The 14,730-nt window shown below is 47.3% G+C and overlaps 1 protein-coding gene across 1 annotated transcript in view; it reads left to right on the forward strand.

Annotated features, from left to right (window-relative positions):
* The first annotated feature begins 1,989 nt into the window (after positions 1-1,989).
* The window catches only part of LOC144602702 (zinc-binding protein A33-like), a 93,469-nt gene continuing 80,728 nt past the window's right edge, over positions 1,990-14,730 (forward strand). The window contains exon 1 of the mRNA XM_078415832.1: positions 1,990-2,400. Coding sequence (XP_078271958.1) covers positions 1,990-2,400 — 411 coding nt within the window. The remainder of the gene's footprint in view (positions 2,401-14,730) is intronic.

Raw genomic sequence — 14,730 nt, forward strand, 5'->3', positions numbered from 1 at the left:
GGTTGCCATCCACACTCCAAAGACGTGCAGGTTGTAGGTTAATTAGCTTCTGTAAAATTGTAAATTGTCCATACTGTGTGTGGGATAGTGCTGGTGTGCGGGGATCGGTGGTCGGTGCGGATTCGGTGGGCCGAAGGGCCTGTTTCTGTGCTATAAAGTGGAAGATAATAAAGAGGACGAAGGTTGGACTTTTTTGCCTTCCATCACAGTGAGGAGTGTGGGGAATCCGCTGTGGTGAATGTTTATGTTAACTTCTATGTAATTCTGTGTCTTGTTGCTTTTGTTTTGTCTAACTATATGATAATTCGCACATCACTGTACCTTAATTGGTACATGTGACAATAAAAAACCTTTGACTCTAAAACTTACTGAAGCTTACTTGGAGAATTTAATGCTTTTAAACTAGTTCTTGTTCACACCTTATCTTTTCTTCTGATTATTGTATAATCAGGATCTGTGATGCCATCTGCCAGCCTGATTCTCTCCTCACTTACACCTCAAACATCCCCTCTAACATCTTCAGACTTTAAACTCAAAGCTTGTCGCCGACTGCTTGCTGAAGATAGACGCAAAAGCTGGAGTAACTCAGCGGGACAGGCAGCATCTCTGGAGAAAAGGAATGGGTGACGTTTCGGGTCGAGACCCTTCTTCAGACTCAATCCTCGGTTCAAACCAGCATCTGCAGTTCCTTCCAACGCACGGGTCGATTCTGACCGTTTGAAGATGGGTCTTGACACGAAACGTCACCCATTCCTTCTCCCCAGAGATGCTGTTTGTCCCGCTGAGTTACTCCAGCATTTTGTGTCTGTCTTCGGTTTAAACCAGCATCTGCAGTTCCTTCCTACACATACCGACTGATTACTGTTCACTTCAGCTTTGATGGCAACCGGTATTATGGAAGTAAGATCCCATGGCGCTGATGGCGGCGGCAACCCGAGACCCGCTGTTGCCGCGGCTCCTCATCCCCCTCCTCCACCCTCTCCCCCTCATCCCCCTCCCTCTCCGCCGGGCTTGCAGCGGCGGCCCCGACCCCGACCCCGCCCGGCAGCGGCTCCACAAGGAGCGGCGGCGGCTGCGGAGAGAGGCGGCCTTGGAGGCCCGGAGTGGAGGAGGAGAGAGAAATGGAGGGGTGAGGGAGAGGAGGAGAGAGAAATGGGGAGGTGAGGGAGAGGAGGAGAGAGAAATGGAGGGGCGAGGAGGAGGCGAGGGAGAGGAGGGGTGAGGGGAAGGAGGGGATGAGGGAGAGGTGGAGAGGAAGAGGGGGAGGAGGAGGAGAGGTGACGGAGTGGAAGTGGAGGAGGATAGGTGAAGGAGAGGAAGAGGGGAGGTGAGGAGGAGGTGCAGGGAGAGGGAGAGGAGGGTGAAAGAGAGAGGAGGAGAGGGGGAGGACGAGAGGGAGTGGGCGAGGAGGAGGATTTGGGAGAGGAGGAGAGGGAGAGGAGGGGTGAGGGGGAGGTGGAGCAAGAGGAGGAGGGATGATTCGGAGGTATCCTCTTTATTCAGGAAACGGGGCTTCAACTCCACTCCACGTTGTTGTCCAGCCTCACTTACCCCTCTGGCAGCTTGTTCCAGACACCCACGACCTTCTGTGTGAAAATGTTGTTCCTCAAATGTTGTTCCCGATTAAATCTTGCACCTTTCACCACAAACCTGTGTCCTCCCTCTCCCCCCTCAACTGTGTCAACCTATTGCCAGCCAGGCTTTGTCCTGCCCCCTTCCTCCCATCGTTATTCCATCTCCCACCCCCTACAATCAGTCTGAAGAAGGGTCCCGACCCGAAACATCAGCTGTTCATGTTCTCCAGATGTGCTGCTTGACCCACAAACTTACTCCAGCACTTTGTACTTTTTTGTTTGTAAACCTGCATCTGCAGTTTCTTGTTTCTGCATCTTCACGTTGTACATTTGCGTCAGATTTACATTCATTCCTCTAGACGGCGGCGTGCGCAGTGGACATGCGTTTTGAACCAGGAAATGGCAGAGTTAAAAAATGGCTTCGAAAGAACAGGTCGAGAGTTGGTCCGAGGAGGCAGTTTGTCCCATCTGCCTGGATTTCTTCACCGATCCGGTGTCACTGGAGTGCGGGCACAACTTCTGCCGCTCCTGTATCACACAGAGTTGGGACAGGGAGGGGAGAAACTCCTGCCCGGAATGTAGAGAGGTGTTTACAGACCGCACCCTCAGGGTGAGTCGGGCCTTGGCGAGACTGGCTGAGAAAGCTCGAACACTGAGCCTGAATCGGACAGAGAAGGAAAGTAAACTTCACTGCGAGGAACATCAGGAAGAACTGAAGCTGTTTTGTGAAACTGACAAGAAGCTGATCTGCCTGGTTTGTGCAGCTGGGCGGGAACACAAGTCTCACAGCTTCATGCCGGTTAAAGAAGCTGTTGAAAACTACAAGGTAAAAGCAAATCGATTTTGATCGCACCATTGTTTAATTCCGTTTTTATTGTCTAACACTTTTATTCTCCGATTTTCAAACACAATCGCAGGGTCAGGTTAAAGCTTCCATCCAGTCTCTCACAAAAGATAAATCAGGGATCCAGCAAATGGAGCAGCAACAGAAAGAGAAGATTTCTGGAGTTCTGGTGAGGCTTTTAAGTTTCGATTTCCTGATCTTGTGCAGGTTTGATCCCTGTGACGCGTGTAATAACAGGGCAGCGCAGTGACACAAGTAGTGCTGCTGTCTCCTAGTTCTGGTGAGCGGGTTTGATCCTGACCTCGGGTGCTGCATAGAAAATAGGTGCAGGAGTAGGCCGTTCGGCCCTTCGAGCCTGCACCGTCATTCAATATGATAATGGCCTACCCTTTATTCTTAAACTATAACCCCTGGTTCTGGACTCCCACAACATCGGGAACATTTTTCCTGCATGTAGCCTCTCCAATCCCTAAAGAATTTTACATGTTTCCATAAGATCCTATCTCATCTTTCTAAATTCCAGTGAATACGAGCCCAGTCGACCCTTTCAGAATCAGTCTGAACAGGGTCTCGACCAAAAACGTCACCCATTCCTTCTCTCCTAGATGCTGCCTGACCTGCTGAGTTACTCCAGCATTTGTGATACATTCTTTCATTATATGTCAGTCCCGCCATCCCGGCAATTAACCTGATGAACCTACACTGCACTCCCACAATAGCAAGAATGTCTTTCCTTAAATTAGGAGATCAAAACAGCACACAATTTTCCAGGTGTGGTCTCAACAGGACCCTGCACAACTGCAGTCGGACCTCCTTGCTCCTAAACTCCAATCCTCTCACAATGAAGGCCAAGATGCCATTAGTTTTCTTCACTGCCTGCTGTACGTGCAGTTTACTTTCATTGACTGGCGTACAAGGACACCCAGGTATCATTGCACCTCCCCTTTTCCTAATCTGACACCATTCAGATAATAATCTGTCTTCTTGTTCTTGCCACTAAAGTGGAGAACGTCACATTTATTCCCATTTTACTGCATCTGCCATGCATCTGCCCCCTCACCCAACCTGCCCAACTCACCCTGCAGCCTCACATCATCCTCCTCGCAGCTCACACTGCCACCCAGCTTTGTGGCATCCGCAAACTTGGAGATGTTACATTTAATTCCCTCGTCTAAATCGTTAATATATATTGTAAATAACTGCGGTCCCAGCAATGAGCCTTGCGGCACCCTACTAGGGGGTGGTGGATGGATAAATGGGAATTAATGGGCACTTGAAAAGGAATAGGCAGCTGGGAATTGCATTAGGGGTAGAGGATTGATGGGTTAACAGATCACCCTCACGAGATTTCAGAAGCATTTAGACAAACTATTGAATTGCCAAAGCAAGTAAAAAAGTGCACAGGACAAATGTCACCGTCAACCTCTGAGGGAAACACAATCAGTGACATTACATATTGATCTTCACCTTTCATTTGACAGGAACAGTCACACAACCTTCAGTCCAAGATCGCATCCCAGTTTGCTGAACTGCACCAGATTCTCACTGATAAAGAGCAGCGCGTACAGGCAGATATCCGGGAGGAAGAGAAGAGGATTCTGAATAGAATGAAGAAAAATCTTGGAGAGATCGAAGAGAATTTAAAATCTATTCAGGAGGAACTCTCTAAGTTGCAGCAGCAGATGGATCAAAAGGACAGTGTGGTGTTTCTGAAGGTGAGGGGTTACACCACAGTCTGGCGAAGTGAAAGTGCAGTCACAAAATGGAGGGGGATATTTCAGAAATACATGCTGCATTTATCAGTAATTCAGAACTGGGTAAATGTTTCATCTGTTCCAGCTGTTGTTCCCAAACTAATTGGCCTCCCGCATAATCTATGGTATCTCAGGACTGCCTGGCCTGAATGTAGAGAGGTGTTTGTATTCTGTGGAGTTGAAAACTACGACGGGTGATCCTATATCTGATCCCAAGGGCCACGATTGAGCAGAGGACAGTAAATCTCTGGGATTCTCCAACCAAGAGACTCTGAGAGGTTTAACCTATTAGACGTATTTATACCAGAGGAAGATACATTTTCGAAAATTCGGGGAACTGAAATCAAAGGGAATGGGACAAGGCGGAGGAGTTTGTTCCTGGGCTACATTAGCCATGACCACATTGTGGGGATTAACATTGAAATCTAGAATGTGGCGCACACAGCAGATTGGACATTTATATCCGGTTCCCATCAGCAGTGGGCGGTCACCTTGGGGGAATTTGCTCTGTTTGTTTTACCCGCCTTTGTTCACCATAGAATGACATCCCATTCTACATAATAGACCAGGCCATTCGCCACATCCTATCCAGTCAGGATTTCTGCTCCACTCAACATCCCTCCCATCTACTCACCACACCCGGTAACAATACCCCGAATTCCAGGTGTGCTCACATGTTTATCCCGCTCGCCCTTAAATGTATCTCTGCTGTTATCTTCATTCCCTCCAATGCTAGCGAGGTCCATGTTCTCATGACTGCATTCCTTTCGGTATTTGTTGAAGACCAGGTTACATTTCAGCTTTGATTTTTGCTCTCCCATCGATTAGAGATATTATTTCATCCTCACCCATTTAAATCCACCGATAAATTAAATCCTATCTCATCATTCCTGACATTTTCTCCAGATAAAATCCCACGACCTGCCCAGTCTTTGCATGGAGCTCCATCCTCTCAGTCATGGCATCATTCTCATGAACATTCCTTGTGCTTTTCCCCATCGTTCTATGTCTCGACGATAATGTCCACTTTCTATCTGCATGGCAGCGGAGATAAGAGTTGGGAAATGGGAATTATCAGAGGGTTGTAGAAATGTGGAGAAATTCCCGCTGTCGGGATGAGGACGGTCCATCTCAGTCAATTGAGATTTGTGTTTTATTTCTTTCAGGGGGAAGCTGGTCGCAAGCGAAGGTAGGACATGCTCTTGACGGAAACATTGTAAGTTTTGGTGGAACAGTTCAAAACATTTCTAATGCTCAGTTGGTAACCGGCTGTTAAATATTCGCAGGGTTCGTGATGAAGCCAAACCACTGTCGGTGGTAGAGGAGGCCTTGCCGATTGAAAAGTTTCATTGCCCTGTTTCATTCAACACAACATTTAAAGAAACATCTGATGATTTCAAGCAAGGTAAAGCTTATACCTTTTCCATTGTTCTTGTTTCTGACATCTTGAAGTAAGCTGTGTACGAAAGAACTGCAGTTGCAGGTTTAAATCAAAAGTAGACACAAAATGTTAGAGTGACTCAGCGGGACAGGCAGCATCTCAGTCGAGAAGGAATGGGTGATGTTTCAGGTCTGGACCCTTCTTCAGTCTGAAGAAGGGTCTCGACCTGAAACGTCACCCATTCCTTCACTCCAGAGCTGCTCCTGTTGTAGTCCGTGGCCTATTAGAAAAAACAGGCAGACAACCGAATTCGTTTAACCTCTTTATTCTACTCACCCAGGTGGGAGAGAGTCTAGAAACCGAAGCGTTTAGAAACGCTTAGGAAGCCAGTGTAGTCTCTCTCCCCGAATGCTAACAATTACACACATTTTATACCCGTAATACATGTGCCAGTACATTTCCGTTGCTACCTTATATGGCAAGTTTTACAATGTCCTATAAATCTTTATGTGCCCTTTAGGACCCCCATGTCCTCCGTGTCCAGTGTGACCTACATGTCCTCGGTATTCCCAGGACCAAAGAGCAGGCTATATGGCCAAATGTTCCCCTTAACCATCAAAGGATGGTTAACCATCAAAGCCTTAAAGCCAGTTGCCCATATCAAAGGATACACTTAGCCATAAACCGCGCTTCCATGCTGACAACAGGATGTCCTGGCAACATAATCGAGCTGGAGCTTTCACACCCCTTTTACACCCCTGCAATAAAACCCACATGGCTACATTCGTAATGTGAGCCCTTACATTCCCGTCTTTGATTATGCTATAATCGCAGTCTTTTAAAGTGGCCGATTGACAAATATTTGGCATATACATGGGCCGAAGCAATAACAGATTAACAGAATCACAACAATTAACACAATGATACTGCCATAATGGAGAATCGGCCCCCACAAATATCCTAAACCAAACCAATCCCATCCTGAAGCATTAATTCAATCTTGGGCTAAATCTGCCCATATTTTCCTAGTCAAGCCAAGTCAATTTTATTTGTATAGCACATTTAAAAACAACCCACATTGACCAAAGTGCTGTACTTCAGTTCAGGTACTAAGAACAAACATACAATGGCACACAAACATAACAGCACAAACATAAACAGTTCACAGCACCCCCTCAGAGGGCTCAAATGCTAAACGCTCTTTCTATAACCTCCTTCACATGCCCCGCGATATTGGTAATATTAGACGAAACATCTAGTACAAATGTACAACATTCCTGCCCTATCATAGCACAGGTACCCCCTTTCTCGGCTAGCAGGAAATCTAGGGCCATACGATTCTGGAGAGCGACAAGACGCAGGGCCATCATTTCAGTTGTTAGCTGTCCTATTTGTTCCTGAGTCTCGTACAGTCCATCAGCAGTACAATTTGCTAATTGTTCCAGGGCACTAGCTAAGTTTCTAATTTCAGTTCCCGCCCGAGCGGTTCCCCATCTCGGGAATATTATCCACCAAAAATCTCTCAAACTCCGATACAGCTCGTTTAGAGCGCCACTCTGGATGTTGTAGAGGATGATTTATAATTCGTAAATGTGGGATTACAAAAGCTAGATAACAGCACCTTGTCCAGGTCTCATAAGATCCCTGATGATACTGTGGCGAAAGTCCTGGTAACCAGACATATGCCCAGCTCCCACATATTAAGTAAATCCCATTAAGAGGTCTTGGGGGAACTACAGTACTGATATGGGTGCATGTGCTGAATCCCACAGACAGACCAACTTTATTTGGTCTAGATCCCATTCTACAGAAACAGGTTGTATTTATTGGTGTTTCTGGAGAGTTATGAGGAGAATTAACTTGTATCCGGGGCCAATTCTCCTGTGTTTGATTAAGATAGGGTCTCAAGGACCACCCATTAAAACATTGACATCCACAGTCATCTGATTGGTTGTCATAATCCGTACACCAATTATTGGGGCCAGGGCTCTGTGAGTGATTCAAAAAGAACCGGGCAGACCTGACTTCACTCGGAGCTGGCAGAGGTCCGAAACACTGGGCATAGCGGTAGTTGCAGAAAACTGCTGTTGTTCACCTGAAGAAACTAAAATGGTAGGGGTCAGGGCCTCTGTGCGTGCCAATGTGTCAGCCAATGCATTCCCGAAAGAAATGGGATCCTTGACAGATGTATGCGAATTTCATTTAATGACAGCCAAGGTTTCCGGGAGTGTTAAACCCGCTAGTAGATTTCGGACAAACGGGGCATTTTTAATAGGAGGCCTGCTGCAGTCAAAAAGCCCTTGTGCTGCCACAGGGTACCAAAATCATGTGCAACCCCAAAAGCATATCGTGAGTCGGTGTAAATATTAGCACGTTGGTCAACGCAAAGGTGGCAGGCCCGCGTGAGGGCAAATAATTCAGCCTGCTGGGCAGCATGAGGTGTACTGAAAAAGGCAAGGGTAGGCAGTATCCTCAATCTCTAGCGACGATTGTGCGGATTCTTGTTCGTGGCGCAACTTAACCCTTTCACTAAAGGTTGTCTGGGACCTATCCATATTCCCTGATGCTGCCTCATAATTGGGGGGGTAGTCCCGAATATCCTGGCGGGAGGGTAGAACCGGGACTGGCACCACCGCAGCCGGTGGCTCGGCCTGTGGGGCTGTGGGGATCGGACACGTCCAGGGTTCCTCGTCACCCTCGGATTCCTGTTTACCTAATAAAGCCGCTGTAGACTCCAGTGGTTCGGATTCTGACTTTTGTTGTTGCTGTGTGGGATATATCCCTTTGGTACCGGGTTTAAATTCATCTCGAGCTCGGGTAGCACAGTCAAGTCTTAGATCATACACCTTACATTCCGCTTGCAAAATATCGCATGTTTTCGGTATTCCCAACCTATCACACACTGATATCCCTCTACTACTTGCATTTTCCCTCCGACTTCACTCCCTCGACTCCCATATGTCTGATTGCCAATTATCAGAAATTATGTTACCAATAAATACTACCAATAAATATTACCAAACGATCAATTTCATCCAGACCAAGACAATGACAACAAGAGTGACCGCCCCTTACCTTCCAAATCCGAAACCTTATCCTTATCCTTTTCCTTATCGGTTCGTCTGTGAATCTCAGTTGAACACGAGATCAACCCCAAACGAGGGACTTCAGTGTCTGAAAGACGTCAACGTTCGGGGTCTCGAACAACGGTCGAGAAGTGCACTCTGTCCCCTTCGGACGTGTTTCAGTCACCGCTGCCTCTTAGTCGTTCGTGGGTGACGGTGCCAAAGAGATCCTGCCGACTACGCCAAATGTTGTAGTCCGTGGCCTATTAGAAAAAACAGGCAGACAACCGAATTCGTTTTACCTCTTTATTCTACTCACCCAGGTGGGAGAGAGTCTAGAAACCGAAGCGTTTAGAAACGCTTAGGAAGCCAGTGTAGTCTCTCTCTCCGAATGCTAACAATTACACACATTTTATACCCGTAATACATGCGCCAGTACATTTCCGTTGCTACCTTATATGGCAAGTTTTACAATGTCCTATAAATCTTTATGTGCCCTTTAGGACCCCCATGTCCTCCGTGTCCTGTGTGACCTACATGTCCTCGGTATTCCCAGGACCAAAGAGCAGTCTTTGTGGCCAAATGTTTCCCTTAACAATCAAAGGATGGTTAACCTTCAAAGCCTTAATGCCAGTTGCCCATATCAAAGGATACACTTAGCCATAAACCGCGCTTCCATGCTGACAACAGGATGTCCTGGCAACATAATCGAGCTGGAGCTTTCACACCCCTTTTACACCCCTGCAATAAAACCCACATGGCTACATTCGTAATGTGAGCCCTTACACTCCCTGTCCCGCTGAGTTACTCTAGCATTTTGTGTCTACCTTTGATTGGTCTATCTTTAAGTAATGCTAAGATGCAAAGATTAATGTTATTTTGAACTGAAGGGAAATTGAAGATTTGATCTCCCACCAAGCTCATCTGCTGGGAAGCATCACAGAGTCAGAGAGCTTTGTAGCACAGCAACAGGCCCTTTGACTCGACTCGACCATGCCAACCACGTTGCCCAACCAAGCTAGCCCCACTTGCCTGAGTCTGATTCATATCCTTCCAAGTCTTTCTTATCCACGTATCTACCCAATTCTCTGTGAACTGTTGTAATTGTACCTGCCTCGACCACTTCCTCTGTCAGATCGTTCCACATCTACACTACCCACTGACTGAAAAACCTGCTCCTCAGGTCCTTTTTATTGTTTCCACTCTCACCTTAAACTGATGCGCTCGAGGTTTAGACTCTCCGACCTTGGGTAAAGTATTGCGGCTAATCACCTTGTCTGTGCATCTTATACACATCTATAATGTCACTCTGACAGGCCCCCAAGAAAAAATGTCCCAGTCTGAATAGTCTCTTTCAGGAATGAGTATATGAATCTATGATGAGCGTTTGTCGGCATTGGGCCTGTCTGTACTCGCTGTTGCTTAGAGGAATGAGGGGGGATCTCATTGAAAAATACAGAATAGTGAAAGGTTTGGATAGAATGCACGTGGAGAGGATGTTTCCATTAGTGAGTGAGTCTAGGACTAGATATTTATTTACAAAAATGCTGGAGTAACTCAGTAGGTCAGGCAGCATCTCAGGAGAGAAGGAAAGGGTGACGTTTCGGGTGGGACAAAGGAAGGATGTAGGTGGAGACAGGAAGACAGAGGGAGAACTGGGAAGGGGGAGGGGAAGAGAGGTACAGAGGAACTATCTAAAGACAATAGACAATAGGTGCAGGAGGAGGCCATTTGGCCCTTCGAGCCAGCACCGCCATTCAATGTGATCATGGCTGATCATTCTCAATCAGTACCCCGTTCCTGCCTTCTCCCCATACCCCCTGACTCCGCTATCCTTAAGAGCTCTATCCAGCTCTCTCTTGAATGCATTCAGAGTATTGGCCTCCACTGCCTTCTGAGGCAGAGAATTCCACAGATTCACAACTCTCTGACTGAAAAAGTTTTTCCTCATCTCAGTTCTAAATGGCTTATTCTTAAACTGTGTTCTGGACTCCCCCAACATTGGGAACATGTTTCCTGCCTCTAACGTGTCCAACCCCTTAATAATCTTATACGTTTCGATAAGATCTCCTCTCATCCTTCTAAATTCCAGTGTATACAAGCCTATTCGCTCCAGTCTTTCAACATATGAAAGTCCCGCCATTCCGGGAATTAACCTAGTAAACTTACGCTGCACGCCCTCAATAGCAAGAATATCCTTCCTCAAATTTGGAGACCAAAGCTGCACACAGTATTCCAGGTGTGGTCTCACTAGGGCCCTGTACAACTGCAGAAGGACCTCTTTGCTCCTATACTCAACTCCTCTTGTTATGAAGGCCAACATTCCATTGGCTTTCTTCACTGCCTGCTGTACCTGCATGCTTCCTTTCAGTGACTGATGCACTAGGACACCCAGATCTCGTTGTACGTCCCCTGTTCCTAACTTGACACCATTCAGATAATACTCTGCCTTCCTATTCTTACGACCAAAGTGGGTAACCTCACACTTATCCACATTAAACTGCATGTGCCATGCATCCGCCCACTCACACAACCTGTCCAAGTTACCCTGCAACCTCATAGCATCTTCCTCACAGTTCACACTACCACCCAGCTTTGTATCATCTGCAAATTTGCTAATGGTACTTTTAATCCCTTCATCCAAGTCATTAATGTATATTGTAAATAGCTGCGGTCCCAGCACCGAGCCTTGCGGTACTCCACTAGTTACTGCCTGCCATTCTGAAAGGGACCCATTTATCCCCACTCTTTGCTTTCTGTCTGTCAACCAATTTTCTATCCATGTCAGTACCCTACCCCCAATACCATGTGCCCTAATTTTGCCCATTATTCTCCTATGAGTGACCTTGTCGAAGGCTTTCTGAAAGTCGAGGTTCACCACATCCACCGGCTCTCCCCTGTCACTTTTCCTAGTTACATCCTCATAAAATTCCAGAAGATTAGTCAAGCATGATTTCCCCTTCGTAAATCCATGCTGGCTCGGAACGATACTGTTACTGCTATCCAAATGCTCCGCTATTTTGTCTTTTATAATTGACTCCAGCATCTTCCCCACCACTGATGTCAGACTAACTGGTCTATAATTTCCCGTTTTCTCTCTCCCTCCTTTCTTAAAAAGTGGGACAACATTAGTTACCCTCCAATCCACAGGAACTGATACTGAATCTATAGAACATTGGAAAATGATCACCAATGCGTCCACAATTTCTAGCGCCACCTCCTTAAGTTCTCTGGGATGCAGACCATCAGGCCCTGGGGATTTATCAGCCTTCAGTCCCATCAGTCTACCCAACACCATTTCCTGCCTAATGTGGATTTCCTTCAGTTCCTCCGTCACCCTAGGATCTCTGCCCACTAGAACATCTGGGAGATTGCTTGTACCCTCCTTAGTGAAGACAGATCCAAAGTACCGGTTCAACTCGTCTGCCATTTCCTTGTTTCCCATAATAAATTCTCCCGCTTCTGTCTTCAAGGGACCCACATTTGCCTTGACTATTTTTTTCCTCTTTACATACCGAAAAAAGCTTTTACTATCCTTTATATTATTGGCTAGTTTACCCTCGTACCTCATCTTTTCTCCACGTGTTGCCTTCTTAGTCATCTTCTGTTGCTCTTTAAAAGAGTCCCAATCCTCTGGCTTCCCACTCTTCTTTGCTTTGTTGTACTTCTGCTCTTTTATTTTTATGCTGTCCTTGACTTCCCTTGTCAGCCACGGGTGTCTCTTACTCCCCTTGGAATCTTTCCTCCTCTTTGGGATAAATTGGATGGAGTTGAGGGGGGAGGTAAAGGGACAGGTGTTGCATCTCCTGCGGTTGCAGGGGAATGTGCCCGGGGATGGGGTGGTTTGGGCAGGAAGGGACGAAAGGTCAGAGCCTCAGAATTAAAGGATGTTCCGTTAGGAAGGAGATGAGGGGAAATGCTTTTAATCAGATGGTGGTGAATTTGTGGAATTCATTGCCACAGAAGGCTGTGGAGGCCAAGTCGGTGGATATTTTTAAGGCAGAGATAGCTGGATTCTTGATTAGTATGGATGTCAGAGGTTATGGGGAGAAGACAGGAGAATGGGGTTAGGAGGAAGAGGTAGATCAGCCATGGTGGAGTAGAATTGAAGGGCTGAATGGCCTAATTCTAATACTTTCACTGATGATATTACGACCTGATGACGGTCCAACTTCACCTGATAACCCAGACCTTCAGACCTGATGAAGTTGTTGTAAACCCTTTTGCACCCACTCCAATTGACTAACAAACCCACCCTTCCCTTTGTCTCACCCTCCACTCAAAAAACACAGGAGCAGGTCATCTGGCCCCTCGTGTCTGCCCCCTTTCACTGTGATCATGACGACTCCACCTCACACCTCTACCTCCTCTTTAACAACCTCAAATTACCACTCACCTCAATATCCTCCTGCTCCGATCTGCCTCCATATCTGAATAACCCGCTTCATTCCTCCATCCCCACCGCAATCTCGCAATCCTCCTCACTCTCCGCACTCGTCCTCCCCGTCCACCCTCCCCCACCTCACGAAATTCCCCTCTCCATCCCCGGATAAAAACTCCGGGGGAGATGTCTGTTGTCCACCCGATGTGGTCGGGGTGAAACCCCGGGCAAGGTTTCAGTTGTCCGCCCGCCTGTGCCTGAGGCCGAGCGGCCTCTCCCCCGGTCCCGGGGCCGCGCTGCCCGAGTCTCCCCCCGACCCCCGGGGACTCTCTGATTCTCTGCTTCTCCCCCCAGTCTCCGTCACCCTGGATGTGGAAACAGCGGGTCCGGGGCTCGAGGTGTCTGAGGATCGGAAGAGGGTGAGATGGACCGGGACCCGGAGGCGTCTCCCTGACACCGGGAAGAGGTTTACAGTCAGGGCGTGTGTGCTGGGATCGGAGGGATTCACATCGGGGAGACATTACTGGGAGGTGGAGGTGACGGGGAGACGGGGCTGGAGTCTGGGAGTCGCCGCAGAGTCTGTGGAGAGGAAGAGACGTGTCACACCGATCCCGGAGACTGGAGTCTGGAGCATCGGGCGGTGGGGTGGCGGGTTTGATGCATTCACCTCCCCTCCATCCCGTCTCCCCGCCCGTCCCATCCCCGGGAGGGTGGGAGTTTATCTCAGTTATGAGTCCGGGACAGTTTCATTTTACGACGCGGACACCAAGTCCCATCTCCACACCTTCACTGGGAATAAATTCACGGAGAAACTTTATCCTTTCTTCGAGACTTGGGATGAAGACCACTGGCTGAGGATCTGCTCCGGTTCCGCTTCGGGTGTGTAAAAGGGTCGGGTCCCGGGACCGGCGTCAGGAGCGGGGCTCAGGGGCTGTGGGGCTGAAACCCGGTGGACAACAGGTCGGCGCTGAACGGCTCCCATTTAATCCCCAAATTCCGCGTCGTAAAAAAAACCCCAGTGAGCGCGGAAATAAAACCAGGGGGAATGTAAATGTGGGAAGAGAGAAATAAACAGCAAGTGGAATCAGAGCTGTCGATTCAACGAATTAACTGCGTCCGTCAAAGGAACAGAAACACTTTTTTTGTAATTCTGTGTCTTGTTGCTTTTATTTTCGTCTGGCTTTATGGTAATTCGCATATCACTGTACCTTAATTGGCACACGTGACAACAACAAAAAACCCTTTGAAACCTATATCTCTAAAACTTACTAAAGCTTACTTGGAGAATTTAATGCTTTTAAACTAGCTCTTGTTCAGACCTTATCTTTGTTTCTGATTATCGTGTAATGAGGATCTGTGATGAATGAATGAATGAATGAATGAATGAATAAAACTTTACTTTAATTCAAAACTATACAGACGAGTGCATATTTGAACGAAATTCCGTTGCAACTGGCTTCAATGTAATACAAAATAATAAAAATGTATTAAAGAAAAATAAATAAATAAGTGACTCGCATATAAAATAATGGCGGTGGACCATTGTGAATTCAAGAGTCTGATGGCTCGGGGGGAAGAAGCTATTGCAGAACCTGGCTGTTCTGCTCCGTATGCTGCAGTACCTTTGACCAGAGGGCAGCAGGGTGAACAGTACGTGATGGAGATGGGTGGGGTCTTTAACAATGTTGTTGGCCTTGGACAAGCAGCGTTTGTGTGCAATGTCCTGGATGG

Source organism: Rhinoraja longicauda, chromosome 19, assembly GCF_053455715.1.
Source record: "Rhinoraja longicauda isolate Sanriku21f chromosome 19, sRhiLon1.1, whole genome shotgun sequence".
Classification (NCBI taxonomy): Eukaryota; Metazoa; Chordata; class Chondrichthyes; order Rajiformes; family Arhynchobatidae; genus Rhinoraja; species Rhinoraja longicauda.